The sequence below is a fragment of the Vitis vinifera genome, chromosome 15 (genome assembly GCF_030704535.1).
Source record: "Vitis vinifera cultivar Pinot Noir 40024 chromosome 15, ASM3070453v1".
In the NCBI taxonomy this organism is placed as follows: Eukaryota; Viridiplantae; Streptophyta; class Magnoliopsida; order Vitales; family Vitaceae; genus Vitis; species Vitis vinifera.
This window is the reverse complement of record NC_081819.1, coordinates 22,426,911-22,445,719: the sequence shown is the minus strand read 5'-3', so window position 1 is coordinate 22,445,719 and position 18,809 is coordinate 22,426,911. Positions and strand designations below refer to the sequence as shown.

Below are 18,809 nucleotides of genomic sequence, written 5' to 3'. Positions count from 1 at the left end.
AATCCTTAATGAAGAATAATTGATAGAAAAATATTAAAATAACAAATAGGTCCTTTTCTTCATGTAAATGTCAGAAGGGCCCCCTCAACACTATTGAGTTCTATTGTCGGTCACTTTTGATGCTACGAAAAGACCATTATGCCCATTATCTACTTTATTTCCTCACTTTCAAATATATCATTTGCATGCAAAAACTATAGAAGTTAATATTAAAATAGTAATATGATTCTTTATGAAAAATTCATGAATTACTCCTTCAATTGAAAAAGCATATATAATTTTTATTTCTTCAAAATTGTTGGAACCCGAATTTTACCCCTTTTCAAGTGAGCTCGAAGTAACCTAAAAGGGTAATATAGCCATTTCACATGTTTGGCAACCTAACCCAATATTTCTCCAACAAGCCAAGGGGTGCCAACGATATTATCAAAATCCTGGAGGATCCCTTTTTGATAGTTCGCCACTCTTTCTTTTATTCTCTTTCACTTTGCTTACTCTATAAATCACTCCAAACCCCACCGCGGTTTCCTCACGCAGTTCATCATCTTCATCACTAAGCTCTGAACTCTCAGTGTTTTCAGATCTGTAGAGGGAGAATTTGAGGGAGAAAAATGGAGGGGAAGGAAGAGGATGTGAGGTTGGGGGCCAACAAGTTTACAGAGAGGCAACCGATAGGGACATCAGCACAGACAGACAAGGACTATAGGGAGCCTCCACCAGCTCCACTGTTTGAGCCTGGTGAGCTTCATTCATGGTCGTTTTGGAGAGCTGGGATTGCCGAGTTCATGGCCACCTTCCTCTTCCTCTACATCACTGTCTTGACTGTTATGGGTGTTGTCAGGTCCCCCAGCAAGTGTGCCACTGTTGGTATTCAGGGTATTGCTTGGGCTTTTGGGGGTATGATCTTTGCCCTTGTCTACTGCACTGCTGGTATCTCAGGTCTGTTCTCTGTCTCTCTATATATGTTCTTTTGTTTGATCTGTTGAGTCGTGCTTTTCCTTTGTTTTGTTCTTGTTTTTTCCATGGTGGTTTGATATGCTCAGAAGCTTTGATCCGTGATTTCTTTTGTCGTTTTCATCAGCTCTTGTGGGTAGATATGTTCAGATTGAAAATGGGTATCTGGCATTCCTTCTTTTTTTTTTCCATGATATTATGGAAGATTTTGACGGGGTTTTCTGAAATTTTGAAAGTCCTTGTTTGGTTGATGAAAAAGAGGAGGAAAATAAAAGAATGAGAATATTTGAGTATTTTCGTGGCCTAATTAACGTTCAATTTTGTTAAATTCTTACTCCCATTCTTTCCCTACATTTCTTAGCAACCAAACAAACTTACTGAGATTCCTCCCTATGTTTTCATAATATGGCTCTCTGCACCGCATTTTTTCCCTGTCTACTTTCTCAGCTCTTTCCTCATAAGCCTCCACACAATTTTCTAGAGAGAGTTTTCTGCAACATCTTGATTTGAATCTGTGTTGATATTATCAATAATTTGTTGATGGGTTTGGGCAGGAGGACACATAAACCCAGCGGTGACATTTGGCCTGCTCTTGGCCAGAAAGCTGTCTCTAACCCGAGCCGTGTTCTACATGATCATGCAATGCCTGGGCGCCATCTGTGGCGCAGGTGTGGTGAAGGGGTTCCAGGGACATCAGTATGAGGTGTTGGGTGGTGGAGCCAATGTTGTGGCTGCTGGCTATTCCAAAGGCGATGGGCTTGGTGCTGAGATAGTTGGCACTTTTGTTCTTGTCTACACTGTTTTCTCTGCAACTGATGCCAAGAGAAATGCCAGAGACTCACATGTCCCTGTAAGTATTTTCCCTCATTGTATCATCTCTCTGTATGTATGCATATGTGTGGTTTGTTTTATAGATCTAACTTTGTCAATAGGTAAAGCGATTGAGTTCTGATTGTTCTTGTTTGTGATGATTAAGAGCTGGTTTGGGGTAATTCTGATTAAATCGCTTTAATCTGTCTGATAACAGCACTTCCATTACAAATGCTTTTAATGGTAATTTATTAATGTTTGGATATAAAACTAAGAAAAAAAGTGATTTGATAGTGTTTTTTTACCATGTATCATACAATTGAATGTAGTTTTTGGGAGAATTTCTTGCTAGTGTCTCGGGTTCTTAAAGGTGATTTCCATAAATTTCCCTATCTTTAGCCAAAGTGTTTGTGGGAGAATCTCCTATCAAGTACTTCTTTAGAAGCACTACAATTGATTTTTTAACTTGTTAAAAGTACTTTTTAAGTTTTGCCAAATAACAGGCTTTTTTTCAGAGAATTTTGTATATTAGAAGTGTCTTGTAAAAGGCACTGCCAAAACAGACTCTTAATTTTGTAAAAAAGTGCATCTAACTATTATTAAGCTCTTTTAACTTTTTTCCAAATGGGCTCTAAGATGATTACATGAAAATGACTAGGGGTCTCCAACGGGCGCGCCGGGCTGGGCCGGGCCATGCTGGGCCATGCTAAAATGCTAGGCCGCGGGCCCGGCCTATGAGCCCGCAGACTGGCAGGCGGGCTGGGCCGGTGGGCTTCTTGAATTAAGCCAAAATGGCTTTCAAAAAAGCCAAGGGAAGGGAGAGGGGGGGATTCAAACCCCTCTCCTCATGTTTAAACTTTAAGCTTCTAACCAGCTAAACTACATTCTTTTTGTATTTATTAATTGAGTTATATATATATAAATAAAGTATATTATTTTTAAAAAAAAAATTAAAGGCTCCAATGGTCTCTAGCCCGTCTAACCGTTGGAGCTAAGCCTCCGACGGTCACATGACCAATTATTTTGAATTTTGAATTTTTTTTTTTTTAACCTTCCTATATGTATTTTTATAGGAAGGTTAAAAAAAAAAATTCAAAATAATTGGCCATGTGACCGTTGAAGGCTTAGCTCTAACAGTCACATGGACTGGAGTTAGTCTCCAACGGTCAAAAAAATAATATATTTTATTTTTATATATATATAATTAACTCAATTAATAAACATAAAAAGAATGTAGTTTAGCTGATTAGAAGCTTAAAGTTTAAACATGAGGAGAGGGATTGGAATCTCCCCTTCCCCTTCCCCTTCCCTTGGCTTTTTTGAAAGCCATTTTGGCTTAATTCAAAAAGCCCGTCGACCCGGCCTAGCATTTTAGCATGGCCCGGCCCGTTGACCAGTCAACAGGCCTCCTATTTACGGCCCCGCCCACCCATTGGAGACCCCTAGTATTGTTGCTTGCTCTAATTGCATGGATGTGCATATTTGTATTGATTCTAAAGTGCATTCAAATCACCTTTTCCACCACCACTTTTACCAGCTTGTTGATGTGGGTAGAAGATGAAGTAAATATACTTCTACCATTAAGTGACTACTTGCCATGTAGTCACATCATCAAGCGATAAAAAAGGTTATAGAAAAGGTGGTATGAGTAGCATTTTTTTTATGAAAATGTTTTATATATATGGCTTTTATTTCAGTAAGAAAGTGAAATCATATGGGCTTCAATTGCAAAGTCCAAATGTTAAAACATTTCTAGTTATCTTCAAAAATGCCACTGTCACATTAGTTCAAAAAGAACTTGTTCAAAATTCTCCAAAAATTATTTTTGGAGAATATCATTGCTTTTCATGACAAGCAAGCTTTTGGCTGGTGATATTAATCCATATACCTTCTTTTGAAATTATTGAAACCATGACATCATTTGTGTTTGGAATGAAAGAGAAAAATTGATGGTCATGTGATGTCCGGGCAACTCAAAATTTGGCCCGTGACCCCAGGTCAAAGGTTTGACCCTAAGGGTTTCTCCTATTCCACGTTGGCAGTCAACTAAAACACTCTGAATTTTTTTTTTTTTTTTTCATATATAAGTCCCACTAGGTTCTCACCAACTAACAATATTTCAAACCTTATTCAAACACATCAAGATTTAATAAATATCATTGCATTCCAAAATAAAATTTCATAAAATTTCTAATAATTTTTAACAATCTAAAACGATTAATTATCAATTACAAAGAATTCCGAAAATTACAAAAAAATCCAGAAAAAAACCCCAAATCATTCCAAAAAATTCACATAACATCAAAATTATATACTTAACTCATAATTATCAGATTTATAATTTTGTTTCCAATAAAAAATACATTAAATTTGAATTTTAGGGTTAGTTTTCCCCTACACAAATATGAGAAGTTGACCGTTAAAAATGAAATTAGTCACCGTAGACTTGTTTCTCTAGTTGAATAGAGCACTTCCTCCGAATTTGGGCCGAAACGAATGTCGTTTGGCCGTCCAAACGGTCAGTCAAAGATCCGGCGAGTGACCAAATTTCTGCACAGTGCAAGGCTCTCTCCTCGCGTGCTGCCAGTTTCTAATTCTCCCCTTTTCCTTTTCCTTTTTTTTTTTTTACTAACCCTCCAGCCACACAAGCCTGGCCCAAAGTTCAAAAGGCCAACCAATTTTTTTTTTTTTCACTAGCCACTTAAGCCCAAAACCAAAGGCCCAATTCCATTTCATTTCTTTTTAACAATCCATACTACCTTTACATGGCCCAAGTTTAATAGCCCATTGAATATTTTCATTTCATTTCTTTTATTTTACTTTTCTTTTGTTTATTCTATTTGTTTTATTTGATTTTCAATTCTTTTTTTTTTAACACACAAATTTATTTATTAATAGTTTCTTTTATTTATTCTATTTGTTTTATTTGATTTCCAATTCATTTTTTTTTAACACACAAATTTATTTATTAATAGTTTTAGATTGGTGTTAATAAATAAATTTGTGTGTTAAAAAAAAGAAAGAATTGGAAATCAAATAAAACAAATAGAATAAACAAAAGAAAAGTAAAAATGAAAGAAAAGAAATGAAAATATTCAATAGGCTATTTAAACTTGGGCCATGTAAAGGTAGTATGGCAATTAAAAAGAAATGAAATGGAATTGGGCTTTTGGTTTTGGGCTTAAGTGGCTGGTGAAATTTTTTTTTTTTAAAAAAAAATATGGGTTGGGCTTTTGAACTTTGGGCCAGGCTTGTGTGGCTGGAGGGTTAGTAAAAAAAAAAAAAAAAGGAAAGAGGGGAGAATTAGAAACTGGCAACACGCGGGGAGAGAGAGAGGCACTGTGCATAAATTTGGTTACTCGTCGGATCTTTGACCGGCCGTTTGGACGGCCAAACGATCTCCGTTTCAACCCAAATTCGGAGGAAACGGTCAACTTCTCAGATTTGTGGTAGGGGAAAACTAACCCTAAAACTCAAATTTAATGTATTTTCATTGGAAAAAAATTATAAATCTGATAATTATGAGTTAAGTAGATAATTTTGATGTTGTGTGAATTTTCTGGAATGATTTGGGATTTTTTTGTAATTTCTGGAATTCTTTGTAATTGATAATTAATCGTTTTAGGTTGTTAAAAATTATTAGAAATATAGGAAAATTCCGGAATTAGGGCAAGATTTCAAATCCTAGTGATTTATGAATTTTTGAAATTTTTGAAAATTGATTGGAATATTTGCGGTATTTATTTTCAAATATTGGGAATTATTAAAATTATTGAAAAATTCTGAAAATTTGTTGGTGTATTTTCGGGAATTTTAATGTGAAAATTTTATTTTATTGGGTTATTGAGAATGTTGGAATTATTGGAATTGTAGAAATTATTGAGGAATTTTGGAGTTTGTGGCATTCACTTGCATCATGGTTGCATGAAAAAAAAAAAAAAATTGTGAAAAGTGTATGAAATGGAAAAAAATAAAATAGGGATGAAAAGTGAAAGCCCGTGTGAGGCGAATTAAGAAGGGAGAGAGATCTCTAGGGTGAAAGACCCAAAAGTTTACCTCGAGAAGACTCCGAATGGGGAGTATATTTGGGTGCGGACACGTATCCTTCAGTGAAAGCCTGAGAACGATAGTACATTATATGACTGTGTGTCACACATTCATATGCATTCATTTAATGATTGGATGTTGTGGGATTGAGTATAATGTTATATGTTAAATTGTGTGACTTGATTTATATTGATAAACTGTTGTGTTTGGATTATTGAAATATAGTAATCCCCCATTAACCCTTTGGGTGTTAGGCACCTTACTGATAAAGTGGAAATGCACCCTATTGAGTATAATGTTATATCTATCAAGCTCTGTGTCTAAACAAGTGCACCATTTTCAAACTTTGTTGGATATGCTTAAATTCCACTAGTGATCCGACAATAAGAAAATAAGAAAGTTTGTAAAAGGTGCACTTATTGAAACACTTGCTTTGATCCAACAATAAATTATCTTGGTGGCATGGGTGGGGGTTTATCTCTTTTTTGTTCATATTTGCAAAAGTTGTGTTGTTGGAAATGTGTTCTGCTTTAAATGAGTATCGTAAAATGATGGTTAGTTCAGTGCATGCACCAAATACCATGTCCAAAATATAGTTCGAAGGTTCAAAACATTCATAATCTATCATGTACTTAGATCAAAGTTTGTTGTTTTCAAGAGCCTCGGACAGAAGGATTTTTTGTTACTTTTTTGCACAATTATGCCCAATTTTTATGTTCTTTGGAAACTACCAAAATGTAGAATTCAATCGAAATTTATTATCATTGGATCATGAGTACAATTGGTGCCAAATATTTTCTTGTCTCTAGTTGTAATTTGTAAAATGGACTAGGTGTGGATATCATCTTGATTGAGAACTTCATCACTTTATCTTTGGGGTTTATTAGAGTAAAAGTTTATAGAAAAATGATTTTGGACTATCTGATTTGTTTAAGAGAAATTCCCTTGTCTACTGATAAATTAGTTGGTGACATCTTAGATTTAGATTAACCTTGAGACCTTTTAGATAAAGATTTCTTTTATACTTTACAACAAATCAGAAAGTTTAAAATCATTTTTTGGTTTACTTTTACTTCTAGGTGAGAAATTTTCTGAGTATGCTTGTGTGTTGCCTTTTCAGTCCTGACATTTAAAGTGAGGACTTGCCACATGATTTTGGTACCAACATGTGCTTGGTTAAAATGTTTTTTCATGACGATCGATCGTATGGTGAGGGCAATATGCATTATTCAATGTGAGCTCACGACAAGATGAACAATTTATATGAAGTTTTAAGTTGTTTTGAGCCCAAAATCTTTACATGGCAGTCTTGAGGCGCTACAGTGAGGTTGTTCTATGAAAAGTTTGGTGGTGGGGAACCATGGGTTTGTTTGGTTTACATGTTCTTCAAAACGGTTTTGATGGAAAATAGTTTTCTAATTTACTTCCTACACATGTTTTTGACAGGAAACAGTTTTTTCATGATTTGTTCTGAAAACATTTTAGAAACTAAAGCATCATATATCAGTAGGGCACACTACTTTCACAGACAGCAATAGGAGAAAACTATTTTTCATATTTCAAAAACAATTCTATAAAACTATATGGTTTCTGGGTCTGGGAGCTGGTGGAAAGTCATGTAATGCCTTTTGAGATCAATGACTAAAAATATGTTTCCTTAACATCGATACCCATTTTCCTCTCATTTTTCAACCATTCCTGATGGTATTTATTATTGCAAATGGGATCTGAAAATAACACGCCCTTTATTTTTCCTGCGTTGAACTGCAGATTTTGGCTCCTCTCCCCATTGGGTTTGCAGTGTTCTTGGTTCATCTGGCAACCATCCCCATCACCGGAACCGGCATCAACCCTGCTAGGAGTCTGGGGGCCGCCATCATCTACAACAGAGAGCATGCCTGGGATGACATGGTAAGCTCCATGATCAGACCCAATCACTTCTCATCTCATCATTTATCTGTGAATCTGCCTTGTATTGATTTCATTCTTTTGTTGTTCCCTTCAGTGGATTTTCTGGGTTGGACCCTTCATTGGAGCTGCTCTTGCTGCCTTGTACCACCAGATAGTAATCAGAGCCATCCCATTCAAGACCAGAGCCTGAGAAATTCCTCCATTTTCTGTTTCTTCTTTTATTTGCTGCTTCTATCTTCTTCTTCTTGTTCATCTTCCTCCTCCTGAATCTGGGTTGAGCTCAGAATAGAGGTGGGGCTGGTTATTATGTGTGTAAGTTATCTGGGCTGCTTCTATTACAATGGGCAGCTTTTGAATGAAAAGGAAGCTTCCATCTTTAATGTCTTCTTCTTCTCTCGCAGATTGATTTTAATGGTGATTTGGATCATTTGCAGGGCCTTAATTGACCACAATTTTTAATTTAAAAAATAATCAATATTTGATAAAAATATTTTTCTTTTTCTTTTTTATAAATGATTTATTATTTATTATTATTTATTTATTTATTTTTATTGCTTCAATTAGAGAATGTTCAATTATTTAAATATAAAATAGCTCTTCATACAAGTTAAAAAATAATTTGTACTAAAAATCATATTATTCTAATTTCCATACTAATTTGTAAATTATTTTTTAAGTTTAGTATGAATTTTTAATACGTGTCTAACTAGTTTTGTCAAACAAATCTTTGATTTGTATAAGTTAAAATTTGACTTATATAAGTTGTTATTTTATTTTAATAAAGCTTATACTATGTTAATATATTAATATTTAAAAAATATGGTTTTTTAATTAAATTAGGCGGTATTGTTTGAAAAATCAATTTAATAATTTAATTTAAATTATTAAGTAAATTAAGTATGTTTAGTAAAATAATTTAATGGTATAATTTAAAGTAAAAAATAACTTTAAATAATAAGTAAAATAATTAACTTATTTGTTATTCATGATCATTTTTATTATTTATGACTTTTATCGTTATTTAACTTTTTTTAATTAAGTGTAATTTATGAGGATAAATATAAAATTTTATAATTTAAAATAAATTTTAAATTTATTTTATTAAATAATTAATTAATAATTTTAAAATCAATAATTTAAATATAATTTAACTTAAAGTCAATTTAAGTCATTAAATAATAAATATTAAATTTTATCAAACATTCCCTACATCATTTAAAGATTTTTTTTTCTTTTTTTTTTATAACTAAGAAGCTATTTGGACAAAATTACTCAAATACTTTTAGAAAATTCCATTAAAATTTAAAAATAACTTATAACTCCATTTAAGATTGTGTTTGACTTTAAATGTTTTTAATAAAAGTATTTTATCTAAAAATATTTTTAGGAAAATTTTCGTGTTTTTCAAAACACACTATAAATGATTTTTTAATAGTATAATTAATTTTAAAAAAATTAAAAATATTTCACAAATTTTATCAAATATTTTTTTTTTCAAAAATACTTTTTAATAATAATGAGCTTTGGGCTCCAACCTCGCTACCAAAGAATTCATTTTGGGTTGTGAGCAAAGGAATCAAAACACAGTCGTTTTACTCCAATTTGGAAATCATATTAAAGTCTTCGAGTTTTGGGACAAGCATTGAAAATGCGATCCAGAACATGCTGTGGGCCCACCAAACATTACAGCTCAGTCTTCTTCAATGAATATAGTACAATACGATAGTGTGTAATGTGTATGGCAAACCCATGGCCTACCAAATCAGAGCTACAAATGCGATGACTAATCGCAAGATGAAGATCATGACATCTGATGATTCTTATCTCATTCACGTCCAACTTTGGTGGGGGTGCCACACACTGGAATGCCCGGTGATAACGCGCTGTTTGTACAATATTAGGTGTGGAATTTATTGGCCTGCCATTTGCGACGCATCCCTCGCATTAGTTTCTTATCGACGACCATTCTTTAATTTATTGCGCATTAAATATCCTTTTGTTTTTTTCTTTCCAAATTTCAAAAAACTAATGCTAGGAGCCTAGGACATGTTTGGATGCTGTTCTTTGGAACGATGATAGGTTTTCTAATTCTAAAAGCATGTCTAAAAAAATTAATTGAAATGGTTTTTTTTTTTAATTTAAAGTATTTTAACATATTTTTTAAATATTATATTGAAATAATTAAAAATTTGAAGAATAAAACTCCATTATTATACATAAATACATAATATTAAAGTATAGAGGAAGACTTGTGTCAAGAGACTATGACTAATAAATCCTAATTTTTTTAAAAAAAAAATTCAATTATTTTTCTTGGTTATTTTTTAAATGCTATTTGAATTGATTTTTAAGATGATAAATAACTTTTTTATAACCTAAATAAGAATTTTACTGAATTTATAATTTTTAAATAGTTTATAATTTTAATATTTTATAAAATTAGGCATGTATAGTTGTTTTAGTCCAACAATAAGAAAGGAAAACTTTACCCTTTTTTTTTTGGTTGTTTGAAATTGGCATTTGAACGTACCTTTTAGATAGATTTATTTTTTATTCTATAGAAAGTCTACTTTTATATTATTTATTTATTTTTCTTGATTTTCAAAAGAAAACAATTCTAATTTTATGGCTTGTTTGGGAAATGTTTTTGAAAACAATCCCAATTGAAAAAAGTTTTTAAAATCAGTTTTTGGTGTTTTTAGAAGAAAAAAAATGCATTTGGGAATTGAATTCTAAATAGCAATTTTTGTCCTAAAAACAAAAAAGATATGTTTGGTTGAATAGATAAAAGCAATATTTTTAGAATAAATAAAACAAAAAATAAGCAATGTCGATTTCAACAAGACAATTATATGCTCTTTGGTTGAGTTGATAAAAACAATATTTTAAAAATAAGTAAACAAAAAACAAGTATTATCGATTTCAACAAGACAACCCAAATTTTATATGCAAACAAGGTCCGATGAAAATTCAACAACCCTTAAATTTATGGTTAATAAAATGTTAAGGTATTAACCACTCATCTTTTTCTGCATTTTCTCATAAAAGCTAAAAAAAAAAAACTTACTTTATTAAATGTATGAACTTTCTGATGAAAATTCGAAAAACAAACAGTTTGAGAATTCTTTTATCGTGAGGAATTTAGCTTAAAAAGAATCATTTTTGTTTTGAAAAGACAAAGGTTATCTTTTTCCCCTCTTGCTTTGGGTGCACTCATACTCTCTCTTTTATAGACTCTTCCTTCTCGTTACTTCCCCAATCCAACGTTCTTTTCCTCCGCCCCACTGACTTACGAGATGTAGTTCTTCCCGTAGCCTATGAAAGAATTCCCGGCTTAAAGCTTCAATGATTTAGGAGCTTGAGTGAAAATCTGGGAATTTCCTTATGTTTAGAGTCAGGGCAAAGGCAAGGCTGCCCCTTTTAAGCAAATATCTTTTAATTAAAATGATCTAATACTAATAGTACGAGTGAGATAAAAAGTGAATTAGAAGGGCAATATAGTCATTTCACATGGGAACGGAACCAAACGTTTCTCCGAAGGACCCCATTTGACAATTTGTTTTCTATTATTTTCTCTTACTTTGCTTCCTCTATAAATCACTCCAAACCCAACTGCAATTTGCTCAGGAAGTTCATCATCTTCATCACTGAGCTCAGAAAAATGGAGGGGAAGGAAGAGGATGTGAGGTTGGGGGCCAACAAGTTTGCAGAGAGGCAACCGATAGGGACATCAGCACAGACAGACAAGGACTATAGGGAGCCTCCACCAGCTCCACTGTTTGACCCTGGTGAGCTTCATTCATGGTCGTTTTGGAGAGCTGGGATTGCCGAGTTCATGGCCACCTTCATCTTTCTCTACATCATCATCTCGACTATTATCGGTGTTGTCAAGTCCCCCAACAAGTGTGCTACTGTTGGTTTTCAGGGTATTGCTTGGGCTTGTGGGGGTATGATCTTCGTTCTTGTCTACTGCACTGCTGGTATCTCAGGTCTGTTCTGTCTTTCTCTCTCTCTTGCTATTCTTTTGTTTGATCTGCTGAGTTCTGCTTTTCCTTTGTTTTCTTTTTTATTTTCCATGGTGGTTTGATATGCTCAGAAGGTTTGATCCGTAGTTTCTTTTGACGTTTTCATCAGCTTTTGCCGGTAGATATGTTCAGATTTTAAATGGGTATCTGGCATTCCTGGGTTTTTTTTTTCCATGATATTATGGAATGGTTTTGATGGGGTTTTCTGAAATTTTGAAAGACCTTGTTTGGTTGATGAGAAAGAGGAGGAAAATAAAAGTAGAGAACATTTGAGTGTTTTCAGGTCCTAATTAACGTACAATTTGGTCAAATTTTTATTCTCATTCTTTCCCTACGTTTCTTATCAACCAAACACTTTTTTTTTTTTTTTTCATAATACGGCTCCCTGCAGCACATTTTTTTCTCTGTCTACTTTCTTACCTCTTTCCCCATAGCCTCCACACAGTTTTCTAGAGAAAGTTTCCTCTGTGTTGATCTTATCATTTGTTGATGGGTTTGGGCAGGAGGGCACATAAACCCAGCGGTGACATTTGGGCTGCTCTTGGCAAGAAAGCTGTCCCTAACCCGAGCCGTGTTCTACATGATCATGCAGTGCCTGGGTGCCATCTGTGGCGCAGGTATGGTGAAGTGGTTCCAGAGACATGACTTTGAGACGCTGGGTGGTGGAATCAATGCTGTGGCTTCTGGCTACTCCAAGCTTGCTGGGCTTGGTGCTGAGATAGTTGGCACTTTTGTTCTTGTCTACACTGTTCTCTCTGCAACTGATGCCAAGAGAAATGCCAGAGACTCACATGTTCCAGTAAGTATTCTCTCTCTGTGTATATATACATAAATATGTGGGTTTTGTTTTACATATCTAGTTATATATTTCTTTGTCAATTGGTAAAGTGATTGAGCTGTGATTGTTCTTCTTTGTCACGCTAAGAGCTGATCTGGAGTCATAATGGTTAAAGCGCTTTTATCTGTAATTAATGCTTTTGATGGCAGTGCTTCCACGCCAAACGTTTTTAGTGACAATCTATTAGTGTTCGGATAAAAACTAGAAAAAGTACTTTGATAGTGTTTTTTACAATGTATTATGCTAAAAACCAAAAAAATAAAAAATAAAAAATAAATAAGTGAGTTTTGGAAGACTCGCATACAAGTGTCTCGGGATATTTTAAAGACGGTCTTAAAATTTGACCATCTTTTATTCGAAATGTTTTTAATAGAAGTATTATTTATTAAGTATTTCTTTAGAAACATTATCGTTTAGTACCTTTTGAATTTTGTCAAATGATTAAAAAAAAATTTTAAATATTTTTTTAAAAGCACGACAAACAAGCTCTTAAGTTTTGTAAGAAAGCACACATCCGATTATCATTAAGCGTTTTTACCCTTTTTCCAAATGGACTCTAATATGATTACATGAAAATGTGCATGCTATTAATTCCTTTAAAAAATTTCATTGTATCATTGCTTGCTCGAATGGCATGGAATAGCATATTTGTTTTGATTCTAAAGTGAAAAAGGAGGAAGACGCATGTTATTCATATCACCTTTTCCACCACCTATTTTACCACCTTCTTGATGTGGGTAGAAAATGAAGGATTATGTGACAAGCAAGCGGTTGGATGGCAGTATTAATTCATTGGCCTTCTTTTGAAACTATTGGAACCATGATGTTGTTTGTGTTTGGAATGATAGAAAAATTGGTGGTCATGTGATTTGGTATGGTAGCATGAATCCTTCGTATATGCATACTTTAGTTACATCAATTCCATTTAGAAATCATGAGGGTGTTTGTTTTTTTAGTTTTTTATTGAAAGTAATTTGCTTTCAGATTTTACGTCGTTTATTTTTCCATTTTTCTATGACTTATTATAAATTTTTTGTTGAATAGAAAAAAATAACATGTTGATTTTTCTTTACCTTTTAATGCTTAATAAAAATAAAATATTATAAAAACAAACAGTCTAATACTTAATACTATTAAGTATGAAAGTTTTATTTAGAATTAAATAAAAAAACAAATACCACTTCTGTCTGTGAGAATACTATCTTTGGTTTTCTTGGTCATGTTCTATGAGGGATTTTGGATTTTGGAAAAATTGAATGAAAGTATTATTGGTTGGCGTTAGTCACTTCTAAATTTTAAAGCAAATTGATCATCATGGTTTCACTGATTTAAAAATTAAGGCCCTTGTCATCACTTCTATCAATGAGTGGGTTTTATAAAATATAAACCATGATTTTTTCATTTTTTGTGGTAAAATTAACTTTTCTTTCTGATGAAAACTCTTCAGTAATCAGTTGATACTGTAAGGGTACTTTTAAAATCAGTGTAACATTCTCATTTGGGAAGTGTTTTTAAAAAACATTGCCAAAGTAAAGCATGGTTTCTAGGTCTGGGGACGTCCCCTTTCGCTCTCATTTTTCAACCATACCTGAGAATTATTACGAATGGGATCTGAAAATGACACACCCTTTATTTTCCCTGAATTGAACTGCAGATTTTGGCTCCTCTCCCGATTGGGTTTGCAGTGTTCTTGGTTCATCTGGCAACCATCCCCATCACCGGAACCGGCATCAACCCTGCTAGGAGTCTCGGGGCCGCCATCATCTACAACAGGGGGAATGCCTGGGATGACATGGTAAGTGAAAACATTGCTCTATAAGAAGACCCAATAGCTTCTCATCTCGTCATCTATCTGTGAATCTGACTTGTATTGATTTCATTCTTGTTGTTCCCATCAGTGGATTTTCTGGGTTGGACCCTTCATTGGAGCTACTCTGGCTACCTTGTACCACCAGATAGTCATCAGAGCTATCCCATTCAAGACCAGAGCCTGAGAAATTCTTCCCCAGTTTCTGTTTCTTCTTTTATTTGCTGCTTCTATCTTCTTCTTCTTCTTCTTCTCTTCTGACTTGAGATCAGAATTGAGGTGGGGTGGTGTTTATCATATCATGTGTATAAGTTATCTGGGATGCTTCTATTACAATGGGCAGCTGCTGAATGAATGGAAGCTTCATAACTTCGATTTCAAGGGTATGTTTGGTTGTGGAAATTTTGAAGGAAAATGTAAAAAAAAAAGAAAAAGAAAATTGAGAATAAAAGTAAAAAAAGAAAAAGTAAAAAGTAAAAATAAGAAATAGATTTAAAATTAATTAATTATTTTTAAATAGTATTTTATTTAATATAAACAATATTTGAATACAAATATGAAACAATCCATACTATGATACACGAGCTATACAAATCTGTATTGTTTCATGCATTTTAATTAGGTAATTTTTTTAAAAATAATCATTAATATCACTAATCTAACAAAGTTTTATTACCATATATTTAACAAATGTTTTTATTATTTTATATTTTTTTCAATCTCGAACAACTATGACCAATCAAATCTTTCAGTATAGTACCAAAATGATATTTTTTTTAATATCTGACACGTTAATAAGATGATGTCATGTATACAATTTTTTATTTCATTATTTATATCATGATTTTATTTTTTGTATTTTTATGTATTAATTTCATTTATTTATACTTTTATGTAACATCCTAAATTTCATTATACGGTTAGATCTCTTATTCCATAAATATCATTTTAATACTTTAAGTTATGTTTGGTTTCTAGATAAGTAATAAGGAAATAAAAAATATTAAAAAATTATTTTTTAAATTTAAGAAATTGAAATGAAAATCAAATATAAAAAATTAGTAAAAAAAATATCTATTTTAAAATTATTTAATTTTCACCTAAAAGTGAAATGAATTTAAGATAATATATAAAATAATTTATTGGTTTTAAATTTATTTTTTATTTTTTAAAAATAATTTATTGATTATTTTTCACACTATGACAACAAGTGACGTTTTTGCCACTTATAAAAATGAAAATTTTTTGAATTAATATTTCTATATATATATAGAAATATATTATTTAATGGATCATCCAATACCGCAAGGTATGGTACCTCTGATTCTCAAGTGATTGAATTAAATGAAAATTAAACTTTAATATATATAATGGTCCCACCAAGAAGTACAGACCATGTCTTGATAGAACAAAAAATTTAATGATGGAGCATGGAAAATAATCATGCTATATCTCACTCACTTTCCTAATTTTCAATATCAAACCTACAAATGAATCCACTCATTTTCAACTACAATGACATATAAATAATTAAAATGAACTAAAACGTAATACTTGTTTCTTGTCTCTCTAGACGGAAGAGTACTCCGGTCACTATGCCTATCAAAAATCAATATATTCATACTCGGTGGTGGCCGTTAACTTTATAATAAATAATTATAAATATGTGTGTGTTTATATATAATATGATTATTAAATTATTTTTTAAATAAAATAATGTAAATATGATATAGTAATATTGAACAATAAAATAATGTATTATGAAATAAAGTTTGTACGACTAAATATAAGTATTAGAGTTTATCGTTATGGAAAATATTTTGATTCAAAATTTCATGGTATTTTTGTTGTTTTGTTTGAAAATAATGGTAAAATATTTGTATATATATTTTTTTTGATACCCTTAAATTATGATTATTTTGATAAGAATATAGAAAACAAAACAAAAAAATTATGTTTGATTGATTTTTAAAGGAAATATTAACTGAATCCACGTGCTCTCAAGTGTATTTAGTAATAATTTTAGAAAATATTTTTATTTTTTTAAATAATTAAATTTTTTTATTTTTAAGTATTTGAAAGATTAAAAATAATTCTTAAAATCATTATTAAACGCACTATTAGTTCATATTTAAATCAAAATAAAATCAATCGATTAGTGATGCTTAAAATTTATATTACAAAATATAATGAATAAATTTTAAAACTTATTTGTTTATAGCCAAATAATTACTTTTGGAAAGTTCACAGAATAGTAATAAATACAAAAATAAAATAAAATCACCAAACATCAAATAATTATAAATTGCAAAAATTATAAGTCTTATGTGGTGTTTGTTTTTTTTTGTTTTTTTTATTGAAAATAATTTGTTTTTATAATTTAGGTAGTTTTTTTTCTATTTTTTCATAACTTATTATAAACTTTTCACTAAATAGAAAAAATCAAAGATGATGTTTGTTTTTTTAGTTTTTTTACTGAAAATAATTTGTTTTCAGAGTTATTTGTTTTTTTTTACTTTTTCATGACTTATTATAAACTTTTTACTAAATAGAAAAAAGTCAAAATATGTAACTTTTTCTAAATTAAAAAAATAATATATTGGTTTTTTTTTTTTTTACTTTTTAATACTTAATATAAATAAAATATTATAAAAACAAAAAACTTAATATTTAACACTATTAAGTAATAAGGTTCTATTTAGGATTAAGTAAAAAAAAAAAACTACTAACTTTTTCTAAATAAAAAAATAACATATTAATTTTTATTTAATATTTGATACTTAATAAAAATAAAATATTACAGAAACAAACAACCTAATATTTAATATTATTAAGTATTAAGGTTTTATTTAAAATTAAATAAAAAAACATAAAATGTTATTAATGAGACAAAGAAATCAAAAGGGAAAACTATTAAGTCGATTTTCATAATTTTCAAACCAAGTTGATTGACCATAACGAATATTAAAAATCAAATCAAATCAAGTCTATGTTGTGTATTTTTAATTTTCAGTTACTCCTAAATATTATAACATATGATCAAAATTCAAAACATATTGGTGAGGTTGCTGGGCACTGCCTCCACTGATCCAACTACCTGAAAGCTGTGGATGTGGGTGGCTCTTAAATTCCCAGAATTTAATGTTATGAAACCATGTCCTCATCAAGGTTGCTGTACACCCCCACCCACCGGAAAATCCAAATTCTGCCCCCACCATGCCACATGCATGCTCGTAATGACTCATACTCCATGAATTTATTGTGGTCTAGTGTGTCTCATGCATCATAACTTCCACACGCGGTCAACAATCTCCTGGTCCAGGTCAAAGCATCTGACGGTGCTCATTCATTTTAAGGAGCATTTATGAAAAATAAAAAGAATTTTGATGTTACTCTTAATTCCCACATGTAATTTGATGTTCCTAGCATGTTTATAGTATGCTTATCAAATGGCAATGGAATTTTGGTGGAAAATTTTAAAGATAAAAATATCCGATTTATTTTGATAAGAGTATTGGTATCGGAAAAAAAAGATACTGACCTATTTACCATAAATTATATGAAGAAAGCCAAAATTTTATATTTGTGACTTAATTTTTATAATTTTTTTTGTTAATATTGATATTTTCATAAAATTAAATCATTAATATTTTCATTGATATTGAAGTTATTTTTATTATTTTCTTTTTCTTTTAGTATGTTTTAAAAGATCGAGTTGTAAACCTAAATTATATTTCTTTAAATTTGAATGAATTGACCTCTTTTTATGCTTTTTTTTTCTTTTGTTAGTTAACCTAAAGTCTTGTTGACCTTATCCTATTCCCATCTACCTTAATAAATTTCTAACTGAAAATGCAGCTACTAAATAAAAAATGGTTGCTTGTATTGACAGATGAGAAATTTGATGGAGACACCAAGTCTAAATAAAGGGTTAGAACCTCTTAACATTTCTAACCATTGAAATCCATCTTGTAAGGGGTATTTTGGTCATTTAAAAAATCAATAATCGTAATTTTAAATAATAAATCCCAAATAATATAGTATGTTGTCATTTAAATCCGATATTTTAATTTATTATATTTTATTTATTTATTTCGTAGAAGCTTATTCTAATTATTAAAAACTTGAAAAGTTTATGATTTTTTAGATGATGTAGATTTTGGTTAGAATAGAATAATTGTTTCTGTATTTAGTTGATTTTGTATGGATGCTGTCGCTATCAAATTCATTTCAAATGCTAATAAAGGTCAAAATGTTTTTCAACTAGATTTCTTTTATAGCTCCAAGAAAATTCTGAATAAAGGGTGGAAAGTTTTCTAACCAACCAAACAAACCTAATTACCAACTTGAGAAAATGCAAGCATATATAAGCGGTCTTTGATTGTTTTCAAGTATTACTTGGTCATGCATGGATCAA

The 18,809-nt window shown here is 31.2% G+C and overlaps 2 protein-coding genes across 3 annotated transcripts; both read left to right on the top strand.

Annotated features, from left to right (window-relative positions):
• Positions 1-427: 427 nt before the first annotated feature.
• On the top strand, positions 428-8,102 carry PIP1;2 (aquaporin PIP1;2). 2 transcript variants are annotated; one of them, NM_001281020.1, is made up of 4 exons: positions 571-939; positions 1,509-1,804; positions 7,582-7,722; positions 7,817-8,071. In NM_001281020.1, the coding sequence occupies exons 1-4, from the start codon at positions 612-614 to the stop codon at positions 7,910-7,912; spliced, it is 861 nt and encodes a 286-aa protein (NP_001267949.1). In that variant the 5' UTR covers positions 571-611; the 3' UTR covers positions 7,913-8,071. The 2 variants fall into 2 exon arrangements, with proteins under 2 accessions (XP_059598920.1, NP_001267949.1); XM_059742937.1 differs by having other exon boundaries at positions 428-939; positions 7,582-8,102.
• A 3,200-nt stretch (positions 8,103-11,302) lies between these two features.
• Positions 11,303-14,778, top strand: LOC100265390 (aquaporin PIP1-2). Its single transcript, XM_002275267.5, has 4 exons — positions 11,303-11,711; positions 12,251-12,546; positions 14,240-14,380; positions 14,484-14,778. The coding sequence occupies exons 1-4, from the start codon at positions 11,384-11,386 to the stop codon at positions 14,577-14,579; spliced, it is 861 nt and encodes a 286-aa protein (XP_002275303.1). The 5' UTR covers positions 11,303-11,383; the 3' UTR covers positions 14,580-14,778.
• The last annotated feature ends 4,031 nt before the right edge of the window (positions 14,779-18,809 follow it).